Source organism: Leuciscus leuciscus (genome assembly GCF_965113295.1).
Source record: "Leuciscus leuciscus genome assembly, chromosome: 12".
Classification (NCBI taxonomy): Eukaryota; Metazoa; Chordata; class Actinopteri; order Cypriniformes; family Leuciscidae; genus Leuciscus; species Leuciscus leuciscus.
This window is the reverse complement of record NC_138736.1, coordinates 14,801,631-14,823,046: the sequence shown is the minus strand read 5'-3', so window position 1 is coordinate 14,823,046 and position 21,416 is coordinate 14,801,631. Positions and strand designations below refer to the sequence as shown.

General features: G+C 36.8%; 3 protein-coding genes across 3 annotated transcripts; 1 reads left to right on the top strand and 2 right to left on the bottom strand.

Annotated features, from left to right (window-relative positions):
• Positions 1-302: 302 nt before the first annotated feature.
• On the top strand, positions 303-3,849 carry LOC309510676 (protein phosphatase EYA3-like; the record flags this gene model as incomplete). The annotated part of the gene is made up of 4 exons (XM_082185549.1): positions 303-336; positions 1,829-1,943; positions 2,783-2,904; positions 3,611-3,849. 4 exons carry the CDS (start codon positions 303-305, stop codon positions 3,847-3,849), a joined length of 510 nt encoding a protein of 169 aa, XP_082041675.1.
• A 3,092-nt stretch (positions 3,850-6,941) lies between these two features.
• Positions 6,942-13,081, bottom strand: LOC309511281 (XK-related protein 8-like). The gene is made up of 3 exons (XM_082186379.1): positions 12,663-13,081; positions 10,488-10,681; positions 6,942-7,839 (listed from the first exon to the last, which is right to left on the bottom strand). The coding sequence occupies exons 1-3, from the start codon at positions 12,983-12,985 to the stop codon at positions 7,109-7,111; spliced, it is 1,248 nt and encodes a 415-aa protein (XP_082042505.1). The 5' UTR covers positions 12,986-13,081; the 3' UTR covers positions 6,942-7,108.
• Positions 13,082-15,388: 2,307 nt separating this feature from the next.
• On the bottom strand, positions 15,389-21,416 carry xkr8.3 (XK related 8, tandem duplicate 3). The gene is made up of 3 exons (XM_082186375.1): positions 20,791-21,416; positions 19,096-19,283; positions 15,389-17,678 (listed from the first exon to the last, which is right to left on the bottom strand). The coding sequence occupies exons 1-3, from the start codon at positions 21,126-21,128 to the stop codon at positions 16,720-16,722; spliced, it is 1,485 nt and encodes a 494-aa protein (XP_082042501.1). The 5' UTR covers positions 21,129-21,416; the 3' UTR covers positions 15,389-16,719.

Genomic DNA, 21,416 nt, shown 5'->3' with positions numbered 1-21,416 from the left:
GAGGTTTCCTCTGCTAGCGGAGTAAGCTCAGCCATTGCATCCCGCCCTCTCTAACCCTCTCCTTTGTCTGTGGCCTGCAGCTCCTAGTGCAAGGCTGCCTCTGCTAGTGTTGCAGGCCCAGAAAAACGTCCTTCTCCTCCTGCTACCTTTAAACTTTTCCCCTACCAGTGGCCTACAGCTCCTTCAGCAGACCCTAGTGTGAGGATGCCTCCACTAGCGGCACTTGGATGGGTGAAATGCAGAGCACAAACGGGACACCATACTTGGCCACACATCATATAAAAAAATTCAAAGGTATGACAATGCCAGAACCAAATAGTCTGGGGAATGTGGGAGGTGAGAGTGTGTCTCACATCTCTATTTCAAACCCCGCTGCACGTTCACAAAGGCAGGGTCCCCGCGGGTCCTTAAAAAGTCTTAAATTCAGTTTATCATTATTTTAAAGGATGAATTGCCTTATGGTTTAATGTGATTATTAAACTTTAAAAGGTGATGATTTAATTAAATTTGATCACTGCACGTTTCAAAGCAAATGCATGACGCTGTTGCACGTTCTACAGGCTCGTGATTTCAGAGCAGTTCACAATCAACAAAAAATTCAGATTTAAGCTATTAGTGATTGCTAATGATCTACTGTTGCTGAGTTATGAGTTTATGGTGTTTATATCATTGATCATTGATATATACATATCACCTGTTTAAATCATCTTTAAACTTACCACCTTTTATAGAAATTCTTCGTTCTAAGAAGTGCAGCAGCCAGTAACTGTCAGAGAGTGAATTAGCATTTTCATTCAGCCCATCTGCTGTCGTAAACAACTGCAAAAATCAACCCATATTTTTACACAGCAAGCATGCAGTGTTTGGTGGATAGAAAAGGGGAATGAAAAGAAGCAAATGTGCATTCTGAAAATCTAAACATCTATTTTAGATATAATCATTAATCATTTTCTCATCCCTTTTCTTAAAAACTGTTTTAAAGCTGAAATGTGACGTTTATCATTTTATAAAACTTTGTTTTTCACTTCATCATGACATTTCACAGTCTAATATGTTACCGTAGACATTGCCCTACCCCGCACATACATTATTCATTTTATTTATGCAAGTCTTAAAAAAGGTCTTAAAAAGCATTTAAATGTGATTTTCAAAACCCTGCAGATACCCTTCATGTGGTGGTGCTGTTACTTTGTTTAGTAGTTCTCTGGCTTGCCTTGTTCCTCATATTTGGTTGATATCTAATCAAGAATATTGGAATGAAGTTCATGACAGCCTCATGTGTGCTGCCTGATTGAACTGACAGTGGTTCAGTTGTGGAATAACTTGTTTACTGTTCCAGCATGCTATAGCTTGTACACAGAACACATAATTATATTATACCAAGTCCATCAAGTTAGTCCATCCAGCAGTTGTATCTTTAAATTATGCATATTATATATATAATTTATTTTAATTTATTTAATTTTATTATAATGCCCCTTTTTACAATATGTAAAATAAGTCTCTGTTGTCCTCAGAGTGTTTATTTGAAGTTTTAGCGCGTCATTTCGTGTGTGTCCCTTTAAATGCAAATGAACTGCTGCTCACAGCACAGAGGGCGGAGCTTCAAGAGCTCATGTGTGTTAGCAGCTGATGTCACTAAACCGGGAGGAATGTCGTGTAGTCCCTACCAGCCATTTGTTGTAGTATCTTCCTTTGCTTTGAACTTTGAGGTTTGTAATTTTGCAGATGTTGTTTATGCTCAACAGCAACATTACACACTAACTAAAGTTAGAAAAGTGAAATCATAATCAACCACCCCTTTAATGTCAACATTGCTGTTTTTTAGGTCTGCTGAGCCCAATTAAGAGAGACCTACTGCTCAGGCTTCGCTCAGAGATTGAGACCGTTACAGATGCCTGGCGGAGCACTGCCCTCAAATCACTCTTGCTCGTACAGTCAAGGTACGACTTACTAAAGCTGCATCTAGGGCACATTTTTTTATATATATATATTTTTTTTTATTATTATTATTAATTTTGATAAATGATGCACCTCTGAGGAAAATAACATCACAACATTTATTTCCATCAATAGGTGCATCAATTTTGGGTCAAGATCCTGTATTGACAATGCAAGAGTCAAGCACTCTGTAAAGTCTACTCCAGCACAACCCAAAGACTTTCAATGAATTTAAGGTATGGACTCAGAGGTGCCAAATCGTGTGTGAAAATTCTTCTTCTTTGTCTCTCCCAACCATTATTTCACAATTTGATCCTGATGAGTCTTGACATTGTCATCCTGGAATATGGCCATGATGTGTCTTCTTACATGATTATTTAAGAAATGAAAACCTACACAGCACACACTCCAATTAAGGTTAGAAGAACTGTTACCAAACATATAACATGCTAGAAACATAATAATCACTGCCACAATGATCCAATCATAGACTCTTAAGCATTTGTCTATTTAAATCCAAACAGTGACTTTGGCTGTGCAGTGTATATTCATTGATTTGAATTGAGAAACACATAGATAGAGAATCGAATAGAATTGAACTGAGATCTTGTGAATCAAATTGAATCAGGACATCTGTACCGATACCCAGCCCAACTGCATCTGTCTCTGTTCTCAGAGCATGCATGATTTACAGGAAATCATCAGATCTGCCTCTGGGCATTAAACACTTTGTGTGAAGTTTCAAGAGCAACATGCGAAACAGGTTTCTCAGTGCGGATCTGTCGGCTTAAATGTAGTGTACACGCTAACATTGGCTAATTGTTTTGGTGTTTGTTCACAGGGGCAGATGTATGAATATTCTGGTTACCACCACTCAGCTAGTTCCTGCTTTAGCTAAAGTGCTTTTCTATGGCCTGGGTGACGTCTTTCCCATCGAGACCATCTACAGTGCTACTAAAATAGGTAACAGGTTTGGTTTACCAACATTTTTATTCAGACCCTCAAGTCATTCCAAAATAGGATTGCAAAGGGGCTGGAAATTTCCAAAGATTCCTGGAAGGTTTCCCAAAATTCCTGGAAAGTTAAAAAAATTCCTGGAAAGTTAAAAAAAAATTCTGGAAAGTTTCTGGAAAATTGAAACACTTTTCCAAAGCCAGGTCCAGACTTGTAGAATAATGTTATAGAATAAAGAATGTTCAAACTGCTGTTTTTTCTATACAGTGACCAGGGGCTGTCAAGCTCCAAAAATGTAAATTAAACTACAACCGTATAGACCTGCAGCTGTCAAAAGCTGTCAAAATAAACCTTTCCACATATTTCCATTTGACAAAAACAAAACAAAAAACAACATTATCTGGAAAACGTGGGTTTCAGCAACAATACATCACCGTATGTATGTCTTACATAGACTTGGAAGGCTTAGCTCATTTTAGATCTTTCATCCACTTACATCATTATATGGAAGAGTAGTCACAATATTCTTTGAAAATTCACCTTTTGTTTCAGGGTATTACAAGTTAAATGGTTTTGTACAACCATGAGGGTTAATACATGATTCCAGTATGTTCATTTTAAACATCCTCTCCTTTTAAAATCATTGGTATCAAACTGAAACTGAGCACAAGGGTAAATGTACACATGGTATAGCTAACATTTCGTCTGTTAACAGGAAAAGAGAGTTGCTTTGAACGCATCATCGCTCGCTTTGGGAAGAAAGTGACCTATGTTGTTATAGGGGACGGCTGTGATGAAGAGTTTTCTGCAAAGCGGGTACAGTACCAGCATTTGGACATACAGTATTACATAATCCTGTCAACGTTATCACATCACAATAATACCTCATACTTTAATGATGCTGCTATTCAGGGGTTTACAAACTTGTTTTTGTTTTTTTACTCTATGATCTAAATTATTTATGTAAAGCACACCCTGAGGTCAGTAAGATGTTTTTGAAAAGTCTATTATGTTCACCAAGGCAGCATTTATTGGATTTGATGTAAAAACAGTAATATTGTGAAACATTACAAAATAAAAAAACTGTTTTCTATTTTAATATATTTTAAAAAACTGTGACAAGATGAATGACAGGCCAGGATGGGACAGAGAGCAAAGACGCAATTGTATGACATGATAATATGTTTGATTGTAAAGCTTGTCTACTCTTTTGCTATACACTCAAAAGTATGCTCTTTTTTGGGCATAGTATAAGTAGGCGAAATGGGATTGTAACGAGGTTAAATGTTGTGGGAAGAAGGAGGCGGGAACCGGCGAACCTTCAAACACATTTTAATGCCAAAAATAAAACAAATACAAAACGAAAGTAAAAGACAGCAGCCCCTCAGGGACGACTACTGTCACATCAAGTAAAATCCAGGCCTGGCCTCTCTCGATCTCCACTGTCGTCGTTCATCCTTTATGCTTCCGCTCCTCCGTGAGAGACGAGACCGGTGCATCGCGCATTATCAATCACGCCATCGTCCTGCTCGCCACAGGGATGTAGCAATGGCTGCAACCAAAATATTTCCCTACTATATAGTAGGTGAAAAACAGTATGTAACAAAAGAAGTATGTCCGAATTCACAGTACTCATAAAAGAGTAGGCAAAAAGTACCCGGATGACCTACTACTTCCGGCGAGATTCTGTAGTGTGTGTATCTATGGTGTGTATACGATGAACACTTTTACTATTTACCCATGAGGCCACAGGAGATAATTTAAAGCCACACTAAGTAGAAATTGTGTTTTTGTCAAACAGCGACCCCTAGAGTCGCTGTGGAATACTTGCACTGTCGTAAATTATATTATAACATTTTTACATGATTGCAGCTAAATCACAAGTAAATAGTCTATAGTCTAGGCCTACTGTATTATTTAATTTGTGTTGTTTTTAATGGAATGTAAACATTACAAAATGCCAGATAACATCAATTAAGTTAAATGTACGTCGCATTATTTCATAACATTGGCCGTTATGATGTCATTAGACATGATTATTGCAATTTATCATAATAGTTTGCAAATTGTGCTCGTTTACACTATTTACAACCTCTACGTTAGGCTTATTTATGATAATTATGTGAGATATTGAAAGCTGTTCTCATGATAATCGCAGGAATCAACGTCAACAGCGTTGTCTGATATCCCTCAGGACTACGTGATAAATACACCTCACAACACCTGAGTTCAGCTGGCAAACTAATTTGTGAGGCATAGCTATCTGATTTATCAAAACGATTCCATTTACACCTGGTCACATAAATGTATTTTTGCGAAACGGATTTAAATTCGATCTTCAATTCTCGCGCTATATGCAGATTTAATGGAGTGCACGTCACCGAGATATGAGCTGCATTTTATAGATCATCAGCTAAAATTTCAAAATCAAAGACCGCAATAAGAGAGAGCAGTAACAGCCCTGGTGAGATCATTTCGTTTCTTTACTTTTAATGATGAAGATTGTGTGATAAGCGTCTGCGACTTACTTTCACTTTGATTTGCGATAGTTTGCACGTTGGCTTGATGCAGTTGCTCATCTGCGGTGATGCGTGTTCCAGCGCGTCGTCATATCTGGATATAACATAATAGCCTATACAACGCTCTCACACGTTTTTTTTTTTTTTTTTTTTTTTTTTTTTTTTTAGGAGGAGTACAATTTACATATGTGGTTTCAACAACCATATGCATTTACACTTGTCCAGTTTCGTCTGGAATGCGTCTCAGATCTCCTCCTGAAGTGGTTTGAGGGATCGGATTCAAATCCGTCTCAAATGCGTTTCGGAGGGCATTTTAACCTGGACTTTTCACGATCGGATAGCTATCCTATCTGAGAAAATGCATGAAGTGGCCAGGTGTAAACAACCCCCATGACAAAAACATACGCACGAAAGCCGAAAACAAACGCTGGTTGGCCTCTCATGTCCAAATTTGACGAAGTGGTGGGGGAAGTGACGTATGCCGTAAAGCAGTCGAATTTTGTAGTTCTTTTTGTGCTCTTGTTACTACCCGAACACCGAAGTTACATAGTGCCAGTAAAAGCGATACAGACCCTGTCAGGCTATGGCAGACGTGTCATTCAACCTATTGTAAGTCGATGTACCATCACAAGGATATTGGAAATATATTATGAAGGTTGAAAAGTTACATAGTGTCGCTTTAAGAATGGCAGTGAAGTGACTGACGCTGGTAGATCACATGATAATGACAACATGGCGAATAGTACGTCCAGATAACATTCATACAATGCACATTCTTACTATATAGAACATACTTTTTTAACGGTTGAGAAGTAATTACTTAATCAAAATTAGTACCTTCTCAAGAGAGTATGCGATTTTAGACCCAGCCCATGTTTAAGTATATGCTTATGTTAAATAATGCTATCATCAATATTAAACAGCATATAAATCAAAACTGCCTAATGTTACTGAATGAAATGTCGACCCAGGACGACCTATGGGACCTATAGGACCGTGAAGCTTTGGGGCATATTCAGATATTCCTATACAACAAAATATTCTGGGGGCCATGAAACTTGTGAAAAGGATCAAAAATGGTGGTGGTGGCTGGCAACTTTTTTCAAAAACACTGGCGGAGAAAGAGTTCAAAAGAGTAGCCTACTTATTACTCGTATACTTTAAAAGAGCAATGTAATGTTTTTGGACACTTAATTGCATGTTAGTTGCAATTAAATGTATATGTATTATTGTTTAAATGTAGTTTTCTGAACTTTAGGGAGCTTTTTGACCCACTTATTCATTGGCCACTTTTCCACTTCACTTAGCCATTTTTTTTATGATAAAGTTCTGGCAACCATAGCTGCGTTTTTTTTTTTTTTTTTTTACCATACATTTCAGATTTTTTGGTTTATAGTTTGCTCTCCAGTAGTCATCCAGAATCCAGGCACCGTCTTGCTGTAATAAACCTGTAGCCTGTGATTTGATTACATCTACATTTTAAAAGCTAAAATCATGTTGCATGCAGGAATGGGTCAAAAAAGGAAATCTATTATTCATTCTTTATTATTCATTCAAAATAAAATTCTGAAAGATTAAATAAAAGTTTTTTTTTCTTTTTACAAAACAAGTTATTCTGTGTATAAATACTTTTGTTATAAATAAAACTTAAATTAGGCTTTAATAATTTAGTCTTAGAAAAGTTGAACCAAGAACTAGTTGTAGAAATTAGCAGCCATGTTCCTCCCCCTCTTCAGAACACCAGTGACAGGTTGAGCAAGAGTTACAGCCACAGCTTCAAGTGAAGATTCCAGGGAGTCTGTCACCATATAATTTGCTGCAGCTTGTCTTATATTCTGTTGTTCAATGGGTTGAGTTATTTTCTGTTCATCACAGTTAGGATGAAACCATTCGTAGTATATAATTTTCAATAGAATTCCAACAATGTACAAACCTATTAGTATTGGTATCACTGTGTAAGGATTTAAGGATCTCCCACAGCCTGTATACTCAAACACCTTCCAGCACCAGAAGCCCAGCAGCATCACTGTGTCCAACCCCATGACACCATGATAGAGAATATTCTTTAATTTCATGTTTCCTGTTGATACGTTAAACCAGCTGAAGTACCAGATGAGTCCAACAGTAGCTCTGAATAGCCATTCCCAACCAGGACTTTCCATGTGATCTGTTTTTTGGCTCCAGACCCCTAAAACCAGCAGCATCCACAAAGACAGGAAGTGGGCGATGATGTAGCATGGCAATACACTGCAAAAGAGTGCCAGAGCGGTCACACGGGGAATGATCAGCAACAAGTTCCACAGAAAGTAGATGCCAGTGGAGATCCAGCTCATCTTGCGTTTTTCTTGAAGAAAGGAACGCATGCTGCGATGGTACAAGGCTACAGTAAAGGCTATTGCAGCAGCTGATGAGAGGAATTTTAAACCTGAAATGAAAAACCATTACATATTATTAAACAATATGACACAAGCAATAGTGTTTTTCTGAATATGCAAGTGATGCATTTAATCACAGCCATGCTGATGCTGAGACTCTTGAGAAACACACATTGGCACTGTTGAATGAATTGGCGTTTGGAATTGAATGTTTTTTATTTGCATATAATCGATCAGTGCACAGACATAGGTCCTGTCCCAAATGGCACCCTAGGCACTCGCGGTCTTCCTACGAGTCTCACTTTCGTGACGTAATGCCGCTTTGACTGTTGGGAAGAAGTCTGCTGCTGAGCTCGCATCAGTGCGGGCTCGGCAAAAGTGAGCTTCGAGGGCGCATATCGACCGCAAAGGGGGTGTTCGCAAGCACCGTTCTGAAACTTAAAATGGCAAATGGGACACCCTACAGTTTCATGGACTTAACGGACACATGCACGCAGCATCAGCCATTGTAAGTCTACAAGAACGATAGTGCATATGAAGTGTGCCATTTGGGACAGGGCCATAGAGCACATAAAATATGGTAAACATGCCTGACACAAGAACCAATAAAGTTTGTTCTCACAGTTCTTCAAATTTAAAGTCACCATAAAATCAAAATTGACAATTCACATTTTTTTAATGGAATATTGCAGTGTTTTCTGTAAATGATTTATACGGCACATAATTATTATTACCATAATAAAAATTTGAAAGGTCCAATGGCATGGATTATTTTATTATGTTAGAATGTTTCCTGGGGTGCCCTTATAATGTTAGTATGTTTTTTAGATCAAAACTTGTCATAATTTAGAAATAAAAGGCATTGATTTTAGCCTCTGATTTGAACACTCAGTTTGAAGGGGCGTGTCTGCTGTGATACTTCAGTGTAAACCCTCACTGCTGTGATTGGCTGAAATGCTTCATATGAAATAGCTAGCATTACATGTGGAACTCTCTCGAAAACTTTTACTATTACAGCTATTATAAGTTTTTTACTATTACAGCTATCGAGATAAACGAATCGTGATACATTTTTAAAGCATTTAGATCTATTCCCATCACATAAAAAGTTGCAGTGATGAGCATTGAGCAGATGACAGCCTGATGATCGCGTGAATGAAGATCTTATCATTGCAACGCAGTTTCTGCACTCTCACTAATGATTTCACCAATGCAAACATGAGGTAAGTACAGTAAGAGCTTCGTTGTGCAGCATAACAGCGTCATTGATAACGAGTTTTGGCAAGTGTCCAGATAAACTCGCACTGTGTGATTGACAGCTTGGGCGATTGGAAAGGGATTGTTCTTTGATCGCTTTCTGTATATATATTAATCACAGTTTAAGTAAGATTATTTTCATCCTACTAAGAGAAATTACGTGAAGTTGATCGTTTAGTTACTGGCTTGATTTACTGATGCAAAAACCGTATTGAACGATTTTGAGAGAAAGATTATCTGTCTGAACTTGAACAATTACACATCAGAAATTCACATAACTCACTGGTTCTTCAGAGGCTCGGATGAAGGAACTAAAAAAATACTTTTGTGTTCATTTGTACATCCAAACACTGAGCAACTGCCATGCTTCACTCGTTTGCAAGCCATGATGTCTCTCGGGGCAAAACCAATATCGCGCTCGCGCAGCTCATTTTCTCATGGGCGGGCCAAATTCTTTTTGCGGGCAAAGAAGAGAAAGGGGAGGTAACCTTTCCCCTTATGACGATATAAGGGGAAGATTCCAGATTCGCCCGTCTGAGCTTTCATTTTCTCAAAGGCGAAGCAGGATACCCAGGGTTTGGTTTACACCTATCACAATTTCTAGCCAATGGGGGACCATAGGCAGGCTAGGGGAACTCATATTAATGTTAAAAAACCTCATAAAGTGACATTTTCATGCCATGGGACCTTTAAATCATGTGCCCTCGTAATCTTTAATAAAAAAACAACAACCTGTCACTCACAAGATGCAATCGACAATGATCCAACAATCTAATCAATTCCCAATGGACAATTATCAAGTCCCGCCCTACATTTTTTGTCTTATTTGAGAAGCCGTTTTACTCAGATATGCATCACAGTAGAGAAGAAAAGACTATTACAATTTACATTTTAGATTGTAAGATTTTAGATAAATCTTCTTTGCTAAATATCTCCTTTTGTGTTCCATGTAAATAGAAAAATCAGAACAATGAGGGTGGGTAAATGACAGAATTTTCCTTTTTGGGGTAATTATCACAATAAAGTGCATTAAATGAAAGTTGCAGTTGTCTTTTCTTTTTTGACATATCAGAGTGAAATTGCTTCTCGGGCAAGAAAAAAAAGATAGGGCAGGACTTTATTTGATCATTGAATCGTCGTGGTTTGCTATTGCTGTAATCTCATGTGATTGACAGGCTGTCCCACCCTTGAGCCAGTAAACGCGTCATCAGAAAAGAGAAGTGTCACTGCAAGAAGGAGGGGAAGTGGTTTTGATTAAAGATTATGAGCATCATTATTTAAAATAATAATATAACTTCCATGGATAAATTGTTCATAATAAATATTGAAATTCTGCAAATTTGATTTCATAGTGACTTTAAGTGGTTCAGAGACACATAATAACTATTATCTGAAATCTGAAAGTAATAAAGATTCAAAGTGTTCTGGATTTGAGACAGACCTGTAATAAGCTCCAGCTCTTCTCTCTGTAAGATACTACACATTATAAGTATGAGTTGTGGGGCACTTTCAGAAAATGTCTCAAATAGACGAAGCATCTGAAGGTCATGGTTCAGGTACACAGCCACACCCTCTGTGAAACTATTCGTTTTTTGAAGAAAACGCGTTGTGGAAATCTCTATCACCCCAGCATACCTGTGAACACAAGATATTTACTTAAGCAACACTTGATACAACAAAACTTTACAACCCTTAAGAAGAAGAAGCTATTAGTATACTTCTTTTAAACTAAAAATAAAGTATAGCCTACTTTCAGTCTTTTTTATGTACCTCTCAGAAATATACTTAAAATTGCACTCAAGTATACTTGACTTGTACTGACAGAAAATAATATTTGGCCTGTACTTGTACTCAGTCTTTTGATCGAGATATATTTAAAAGTATAATGAAGTATTCTAAATATATTTTGACTTGTATTATATTTGTATTATATAATTTATATATTGACTTGTAGTTGTGTAGTTGTCTTTTGATAGAGTAGCCTAATTTTTTCACATAGTTTTACACTATGTTTTACTCTAGTTTTACACACTTAAAATTTACATTGCTTAAAAAATATTGATTTATAAAGGAAACAGATATGATCATAATTCTGAGTATCTGACTTTTTGTGTAGGCTAGTAGTCCACTGGTAGTGTACAGAATTTACTTCAAATCTACTTCACTCTTTCCCCACCACTGACTGAATTTTACTAAGTACGCTAGGTATAAATCTCCAAAAGTGGGCAGAACCTCCAAAATGGGGTGGGGTTTCCACGTGCAGAAAAGTCTTTGACAAAATGCGATTTTCTCAGCTGTTTTTTTAAATGAAACAAAATAAAAAAGGATGCATTATGCTAGAATAAAATTATTTTGAAACGGAAAGACTTAAAGTACAAAAATTAAGACCTAAATAGGAACATAGCTTAGCTAGGCTACTAAGCCTATACTTAAAATGCAAAAATATCCTAATATATAAATAATAAACTATAAGTATGATGTTAAGTTAACTTAAAGAAAACTTTCACGTATACTTGCTGTTAGGTAGGCTAGGTTTCTGGACTGTATTGACTGGTTCTGACTTAATTGGGATCATCACAGGGCATCAATGCACACAAAGTCCAAAAGTCCAATCACTGTTGTTTAATAGTACGTTCAAGCCATCAACATACTCAATGCAGTGAATTAACAGATGTATGTGATATTAAGGTTGTGTCGTGAGATAGCGTTGGTGTGTGTGTGTGTGTGTGTGTGTGTGTGTGTGTGTGTGTGTGTGTGTGTGTGTGTGTGTGTGTGTGTTTTCAAAGTTACGCTTTGTAAGCTACACTCATCTAAGGCTTGAATACACGTAAGCCCTCCACAGCATACTTACTATACAAGTACTATACAAGTATACTTAGAAATATACTTGAATTTTACTAAAGTATTCTTATAAAATAAACTTGAAGTACACTTATTTTTCGTAAAAAAGACAAAGAAAAATAATAATAAAGTAATTAATTACATACAAAGATTTTTTACTTTACAAAGTATTTTACAAAAAAAGTACAAAAGTGGCCGTCACTGGGGTGGTACCCTGAAGGGTACCCTTTTGTACCTTTAATGCGAGGTACAAAATTGTAAATTTTGTACCCCAAGGATCGATTGTGCATGCTGCAATAAAAGCACAAAATTGTACCTTATTAAAATAATTCCCAGGGTATGCCCCAATGACAAAGAAGTTTTGATCCTATGAGGTGCAAAAAATCTTAAATAAATTGGCTTACAGATATGCAGATTTAACAGATTTTATTTATAAACTTTCTTTTACAAAGAGAATTATTACATCATCTCACAGCATCAGGTGTGAGTTGAGACAATTATTTGTTGTAATAATATATATAATATATATATAGTCCTACTTAAATGGGTCAAAAGACAAACTAATTACATTTAATATAAATTTTTACTATAATGCATTTTCATTTAATTGCAATTAACATGCAGTGAAGTGTCTAAAAGCATTACATTCAGTTCACACTTCAGTATATTCTTTTAAAGTATATAAGAACTCTTTTTAAATGTATGCTAAAGTGTAGGCTACTTTTCCCCCCACAAGACTATTCAAGGAAAATTGAGAAGCAAATCTGTCACAGACCTGAGGTAGAGTCCAAACTGAAGGACGTGGAGTGGTTTGATCAGTTTATGCCTGTTAGCAAATTCCTCCAACTTAGTCTCAAGCTTAGTCTCCTCCATAGTCTCCAGGGAATCTGAGTACCAGAGCCAGCTGAACACCTGTAACAATACTGAAGAGCCCAGCAGCAGAAAAATCATCACGGCCATATACACATAGTCCCCATGCTGATAAAATGACACAACAGTCCAAATGTCCAGCGCTATATCCAGCAGGAAAAGTAACAATCCCACCAGAGTAAACAGATATTCCAATAAAGAGTACTTGAAAGGGAAGCTTTCCTCCATGATTGATCCAGTGTGAGAAACCTTTACAGCATGACAAATTAAATACAACTACCTAATTTTTACGTGGATATATATACCGTTACATAAATCTGAAAGAGAAACTAAACTTTACACCCAAACATAAACTCCTCCCATGTCATGTTTTTGAATGATTAGTCATGTGTGAGATAGTGAGTGAAGCATGTGACCAGCCTCACACACAATTGGTCAAAGTGGGAAGCTATAATAACTTGTGAACTAGTGTTATGGTGACTTTGAAGACATAAATAAAATCATATTAATAATATTTAATTAATTAACAGTAATTTTAATAAAACATTAACATTAGAATTTGTAACTCTGTATTTTAGCTTTGAAATGCAAGCACAAATTTCACAACCTGGCGCTCAACTAATTCATGAGGTTCCCGCTGATATATTTTCAAGACCTGATGTCCATTGCGATTGACATTGTACTTATATAAAAAAAAAAAAAGTGTGTTCTGCAACTCTGAAAAATCTTCAAAATAACTTTGAATATTATCACTTGATATTAAGCTTATAATAGGTGCAAGTTGATGAGGCTATACCATGAACATAAATCTTCATATAAAAAATAAAAAAGGGGGCTTCCTCCTTCTCCTGTCAATTAGCCATGCCTGTCTTTTGTGATGCCTGAGGATCATCCGGATGAATTTATTGACCAGTCATTACTCATATTATAAAAACATAAAATTGTATTTGTTTAAACAAAAAAATCATGCGATGTCCATTCCAATGACCGCAGGGTCTTGAAAAGTTTAATATTTGTGTGTGTGTGTGTGTGTGTGTGTGTGTGTGTGTGTGTGTGTGTGTGTGTGTGTTGTGTTGTGTGTGTGTGTGTGTGTGTGTGTTGTGTGTGTGTGTGTGTGTGTGTGTGTGTGTGTGTGTGTGTGTGTGTGTGTGTGTGTGTGTGTGTGTGTGTGTGTGTGTGTGTGTGTGTGTGTGTGTGTGTGTTGTGTTGTGTTGTGTTGTGTGTGTGTGTGTGTGTGTGTGTGTGTGTGTGTGTGTGTGTGTGTGTGTGTGTTAGTGTTAAAGGGATAGTTCACTTTGAAATTAATTTTTGGTATGTTTTAGCTTACCTCAAGGGCATCCAAGATGTAGGTGTCTTTTTTTCCGCAGTAGTTTCAATTTTGATATTTTTAGGTCAAACCGTTCTTGTCTGTCAGTCATATAATGCAGGTCTATGGTCATTATCTCAAAACACAAGCACAGAGTCCAAATTAAAACAATTCCCCGTCGTCCAAATTAAACAATTCCCCATCGTAAGTACACATTGATGGCCTAAGACACGAAACGAGCGGTTTGTGTGAGAAAACGAACAGTATTTATATCGTTTTTACCACTTATACACAGCCATGTCCGAGTGATCTGATCTGACGTGTGCGCAGACTGGTGCATAGATATATACACTAGATGTCGCCTTGTCTACGGCAGTTCATTGGAACGAATGTCTTTAAGGCGACATCTAGTGTGTATATATCTATTCGACATGGCTGCGTATAAGTGGAAAAAACGATATAAATACTGTTCGTTTTCTCACACAAACCGCTCGTTTCGTGTCTTAGGCCATCAATGTGTACTTACGATGGGGAATTGTTTAATTTGGACGACGGGGAATTGTTTTAATTTGGACTCTGTGCTTGTGTTTTGAGATAATGACCATAGACCTGCATTATGACTGACAGACAAGAACGGTTTGACCTAAAAATATCAAAATTGAAACTACTGCGGAAAAAAAGACACCTACATCTTGGATGCCCTTGAGGTAAGCTAAAACATACCAAAAATTAATTTCAAAGTGAACTATCCCTTTAAGAGGTTTATTTTGATTACATTTCTTATGATTTATTAATAACTTCATTAATAACATTGCACTCACAAACCCCCTGCTGTTCAATCACGAACCTCAATCTGGAAAACCCTGACAGTAATATTTAATCCATGTTATGATGTTGATAACAAAGAATGGAATATGTTTTCTTTCTTTTTGAATTTTTATACCAAAATGGTACAAGATTATCCTATTCAAATCAATGTGATAAACGAGTTAGGTCAAAAGTAACCTTAAGTAGTCGGATTACCTAAAATGTCTAATGTAATGGATTACGTTACTAACAAAATGTTTTATTATGTTATTTGGAATCAGTAACGGACTCTATTTTGAAAGGAATCTACTCAGCATATATATATATATATATATATAATTTTTTTACAGTGCTCTTCTGGGTGTATTAGGTGGTGTGTTGCTAGGATGTTTTCAGTGGTTTGCAGTGTGCTGCTAAAATGTAAACTGAAAAATGCAACCGAACAGGCCGTACAAGCTAATCGAAAACAAATGAATAAATACACAAGAATGAACAATAACCACACATGAAAGACATAGCCTGAATAGTCTGAGTTTATTTCATACACAGACAAAATATTCAATAGAGACCAGTCAAAAAAATAAAAACAGAACTGAGTCATAATATCATAACCCATGATATATTGCATTCCACATGGCATGACAAAGAGAACACATGTTTGAAAGAGCTAACCATCTAAGCTTACAGGTTTGTCACGACATCCAATTCTATTGAAACTACAGCCATAAAAACCAAAAACAGGAACTCACACTATTGGATAATGTTACAATACTACAAGAACTTCTACTTCTTCTAAATGAGTAATTTACTGTATTGAAAAATATATTGAAAGTGTAGACCATAATCATTAACAGTGCTGTTCAGATCAGTCTATAGTGAAAAATAAGATATAGGACAATATATATTTTTATAACATATAATAAAATGAGACCAATAATAGAAGCTAGCAGGATGCTAGTATGATTTACGTACATTCAGATCCACGTGTCTGAGCATTTCCAGACAAGGTAAATAATTGTGTTTGGGTGTAGTCTTCAACAAGTACCAACATGCTTTTGTCAAGAAATCCTGAAGGACGGTTAATAACATGTTGGTGACCACACAGTTGTGGACACCATTGAATTCTTAAATGGTCCAAAAAATACTGATAGCTTTCTCAAAATATATATTTTTTTATTTCCACAGAGAAAGGTTTCATTTTTTGTTTTGTTTTTTTGTTTTTTTACAGTAGTCTTGCGTCTTTGATGATTCTTGTTTGATCCCATTGATTGATTCTTAATTATGACAAAAAAAATCCCATTAGCATTCTGTAAACACTTTTGACAATTTTTGAAAACCTCAATAGATAACAAAACTTATTACAACTGTACACACATACATGTACAAAAGATAGAAATAGTTTTGGCAAGATGACTAAGGATCAGTCTGTGCACATATTTCTATTCTACATCAAAGAAATGAAAGAACATTCACTGAATTAGTAGTTGTGCTTTATGTGAGTACTACAACTTGATTTAAGTAAAGAACAACTTCAATTTGGGTCAGTTCCTCACACAAAGCCATAAACTTATAAAGTTCAAAGTTCATAAGTCGTAACAAACCACCTTAATGACTTAATGACATAATTTGTGTAGCTTGTCAGCCACTCATCATCTTAAAGTCATGCGGCTGAGTAAATAATGACAATTTTAGTTTTGGGTGAGCTATTCCTTCAATACAAACAACAAAAAGAAATGACTTCATTTCAGCTGGAACGTCACCCAAAAACAATCATTTGTACCAACACTACAGAGAATTTACAAATATAATAAAAAGTGTAACAGTCAAACAAGCTACATGCCATTCATTTTTACAGTACCAATACATTATTTGCTTTACGTTCATTTGTTTTAATTGCAGAGGATGTGTTTGTTGTGTAAAAGTTAGCAGCATGTTGGCTCATCCTCTTGTTAAATCTTTGAAAAGAAGCACCACTAGCCTGAACAACGCTGTGTGGCTTCACTCCATCCGAATCACCATCGGCCTGAAGAACTCTGTCTGTCTCCCCTCCATCAGAAGCACCACTGGCCTGAATAACGCTGTGTGGCTTCACTCCATCCGAATCACCATCGGCCTGAAGAAAGCTGTCTGTCTCCCCTCCATCAGAAGCACCACTGGCCTGAATAACGCTGTGTGGCTTCACTCCATCCGAATCGCCATCGGCCTGAACAAAGATGTGTGGCTTCCCTCCATCTGACCATTTCTCCAAATCCGCTGGCCGCCACAATTTGGGGTGAAAACAGCAATAGTAGAGAACTTTTATCAGTAAGCCCAAGACATAACAAAGTGGGATGGAGATAATCAGACTAATGGCGTACGACTGGGTCTTCTCTGCATCGCGGTAAAACCACCATGTGGCCAACAGGATGCCAGTGTCTGTGATGATAAATGTGTGGTAGATGCTACTCCTACTCCTGGTGTGTCCTTCAGCCACATTAAACCAGCTAAAGTACCAGATGAGACCTATGGTGGCCCGGTAGAGCCATTCCCCCCCTATGCTGTCCATGAAATCGGTGCCCTGCCTCCAGGCCCATATCACAAAGCAAGGCCACAAAGACATGAAGTGAGCAACAATGTAGCAGGGCAACACAGAGGCAAAGAGAGCAACCGCAGCTACGCGTGGGCCAATTAGAAAGAGGTTCCAGAAGAAGTAGACCACAGAGGACAACCAACCCTGCTTGTCCTTGTCTGGCAGAAATGAACGAAGCGACCGATGATAGTCCACCACCATCCAGGCTATAGAAGTAGTGGAGGCGACCACACTCACACCTGTGAAACAGAAACATCAGTGTCTTGTTCTTCCATTTACATCAGTGGTTTTCTACTGCTGGGTCACAGACAGAAAGAAAAAACCAATGCGAAATACATTTAATAAAATCTAACTAATATAATAGCAGTGTACTATTATTAACTAGAACCATTAAAAATGATTTTCATTAATTGAACTAAACCTGAAATAAAATCAAAATATTAGATGGAAAAACTTTAGCTTAAATTACATTTACAAATGCTGCCTTGGGGAGTAACTGAAATAAAATCGTAAGTTTTAAGTTTTGGGGAGGTGCACCAAATGACAATTTACAACCTGAAATAACCTTAACACCGTGTCTACAGCGGATGTGACAGTTGTTGTGTCGAACTGCACCATAAAACAGGCTGTACACTGGACATCACGAAGCGACCATTGCGAATCCACTGACTTGATCTTCCTGTCAGAAGTAGCACAAATGCTTTTAGTACGTCATAAATAGAACGGGGAATCAGTTTACTGTCAGGGATTTGTCATGTCGCACCGCACACTGATTATAATGGGTTCTATTTGCTTTTGTCACATGGCGCCGCTCACATCTAGTGTAGACACAGTGTAATAAATTAAGAGATGATATACAGCCTTAAGGGTCGTCCTCTCTAAGATATAATTTACGGTTTTATGTTTTTTTTTTCTTCTCCATGTTGGTCGCACCACCTGACTGATTTGGTGGACAAAAATAAATAAATAAATAAATTATATATATATATATATATAATTTTTTTTTATATATATACAAATTTACTAATACTTAAAAAACAAACATTTATTTTTTTCAACCGAGCCGACATATTTACCTGTTGTACCTTATCCAATTTGTGTGCACAAAACAGAAGCCGACAGAGTCAAAATGTGCATTCTGACAAGTGCTAATGAAACGTCACTGTTTCGGTCAATGATTTCTGCCCTCCAAAACCATTTCAGCCGAAAAATGTTTTCTTTCAACTGATAAAAGTTACCGAAATTTCAGTGCATCACTAAGAATCTGTCAAACTATTTAATAATAATGTTTTTTTTTGTTTCAAGAATTTCATTCTTTTATTGAGGCTTTTTTTCATTAAGTTCGTTACTATATTTAATGTCCAATGTAAAATCATAAGCCTGTAGGAAGATCAGATTTCTGCATTTCCTCTTTAAGTCAATGCTCAAGTTTCTCATATCAGACTGGATGAAAATGTGGAAATTCTTTTTACCACAAACTGACAAGAGGAAATCGTAAATTGGAGGAAGTGTTGTTTGGAGGTTTTAATGTAAATTACAGTATTAACTAATAATGGATGAATCTCATGCGGATGATCATCCCTCGAGCTGATGTCATAAGTTGTATAGTGAAGTGGTTATAAGCATGATTAGAGCAGAAGCGAAATGGTTACCCACATTGTACCATCCTTGCGTGGTTGTTGCGTAGCATGATGTACGTCATGAGGGTGAGCTGGGGAGCGCTCTCGCAGAACGTCTCAATGAGACGCAGCATGCTGAGGTCATGGGTCAGATAAACTGCAAACTCAGACCCACCCCCCCCTCGGCTCCACACACGAAAGCCCTGCCAGATAGCTGATACGTGCCTATTGAAGAAAAAGAGAGTATATGAACTAAACATTATCAAAGTATGCTTAAAAAGGAGATTAACAACTTTTTGTACATCACCATGTTTTTTGGACCATTCAGTAGTATTTTGTCTGACAAGTACCCAGCTGTCAGCTTACTTCCATTACTTCCAAAACACATTACAAAACTCTGAACATACAGCATCAACTACATTCAAATCCACACACACACACACACACACACACACACACACACACACACACACACACACACACACACACACACACACACACACACACACACACACACACACACACACACACACACACACACACACACACACACACACACACACACACCATCAAGTGCTGAACAACTACCTAATAAAACTGAACAACTACCTAATAAAACTGAGTGTCACACATGAACAGTGAGTTATTAATCAGCAATTCTGTCCCACTGTCTTAAATGAGATGATCTGTCAGTGTGACATAAACAGAGCAACACAAGTATTAGGAAATCAGAGAAAATGTCAACATGACTCTGCGATCACTTGGTTCTGGACGTGCTATAGTTGTTTGTTTGTTTTTACACTGTCCATTTTAGTATCATATTTATATCATATGAAGGTCTATGGATAAATACCTATTCAGTTATCGTCATTCTTAGTCATGACATTATCATCTAAATACAGGGATTTGCAAACTAGGGGCCCGGGGCACAAGGAGTGCAAGGTTTCTGTGGAATTGTTTAGAGAAAAACTGTTAAAGAAATAAAATAAAAAATACTAATAAAATTAAGTTAAATAAAAAAAGATTTAAATAAATAAAAAACAGATTAAATTACAAATTTGATATAAATTAATTAGGCCTAACATTTACAATGAACATTTGGTATTAATAAATGAATAAATACACAGTACAGTAAATAGTGAGTAGAAAACATTAGCAGCTAAATATTTTCCAAATAATACTTTACACATTTATCTAATTTATTTTGCAGTGTTTATACATTAAAAATTCTAAACTTGTTATAAAATTCTAACCCTGATCTAGCCTAATACATCACTGGATTTTGGTAATGCCACAATGCTTTTTTTGTAAGCAGATCAAGATCTAAGGGTTTACATTTAAGAATGTAAATCTTGGGTTTTTCATGTTTTGAATAAAAACTGTATTCAAAGGAAAGAAAGTCAACTCACTGACTAGGTTATATAACAAAAGTTACTATACACCACAAGCTGTTGCATGCCGTTATTAGATAGAAACGATTGCATGTCTACTACACAATCGGAATGTGACAGATTTTAGCGATAGAAAAAATGCACACATTTTACTTTAAATAAATATAAATAAACATAAAAGCGTTTGCAAGGTTTTTTATTAATACGTCCTTTATTTTTTTAAAAGATATTTAAATTTACGTTTTATTTAAAAGACTTGAATTAAAATGAAATGTTGAGCATCTGAAAAAAATTATTATAATAATCTGCCACGCTCGTGATTGAAGTTGCATCAGTCTCACCTGACGAGGTAGCCCATATGACACAAATGCAGGAGGAGCAACAAGTTGACTCTTTTCTCTTCACCCAAGAGAACGGTGTTCCCAGAAGACGCTTGAGACTCAAAGTTCTTCAAATGACGATCATACTGAAGCCAAAACCAGCTGAACAGCTGAACTACGACAGATGACATGAGCATGAAGCCCACCAAGACCCCGAACCACATGAAATCTCCATGCTTGTAGAACTCCTTCGCCACCCACAGATCCGAGCCCACGTCAAACAGAAATGTGCACACGCCGATCACAGTAAAAACTAAATCCAACCAGGAATACGTCGTGGTAAAAGTTGCGCTCTCCATGATGGGATGAGCTTCAAAACAGAAGCAGATGATTGAAGTTCAGCCACAACATGCATTTAGCCGTGAACCGTTAGCATACTAGGGCTACAGGCAAAACACACAAAAGTTCTGCACCTTAAGAAGTTAATTCTCATTATTCACGTAAACGAGAAATCGGCGAGCAAATACGTCTCTTCAGAGCCATTTCTACAGCAGCAGATATACGATAACATTTTTGATCAAGATAAGCAAGTTGCCCAAACTTTAACTGGCATAACTTAAGTCACGCCCACGTGACGTCACACTGCA

Excerpts from the sequence above, each read along its gene's own strand:
- xkr8.3 (XM_082186375.1), bottom strand. The coding sequence starts at position 21,128 with ATGGAGAGCGCAACTTTTACCACGACGTATTCCTGGTTGGATTTAGTT. Across the intron at positions 19,284-20,790 it reads CATATGGGCTACCTCGTCAG|GCACGTATCAGCTATCTGGC; the intron begins GTGAGACTGATG and ends TTTCTTCAATAG. Across the intron at positions 17,679-19,095 it reads CCACGCAAGGATGGTACAAT|GTGTGAGTGTGGTCGCCTCC; the intron begins GTGGGTAACCAT and ends TCTGTTTCACAG.
- LOC309511281 (XM_082186379.1), bottom strand. The coding sequence starts at position 12,985 with ATGGAGGAAAGCTTCCCTTTCAAGTACTCTTTATTGGAATATCTGTTT. Across the intron at positions 10,682-12,662 it reads CAGTTTGGACTCTACCTCAG|GTATGCTGGGGTGATAGAGA; the intron begins GTCTGTGACAGA and ends TTGTGTTCACAG. Across the intron at positions 7,840-10,487 it reads AGAGCTGGAGCTTATTACAG|GTTTAAAATTCCTCTCATCA; the intron begins GTCTGTCTCAAA and ends TTTTCATTTCAG.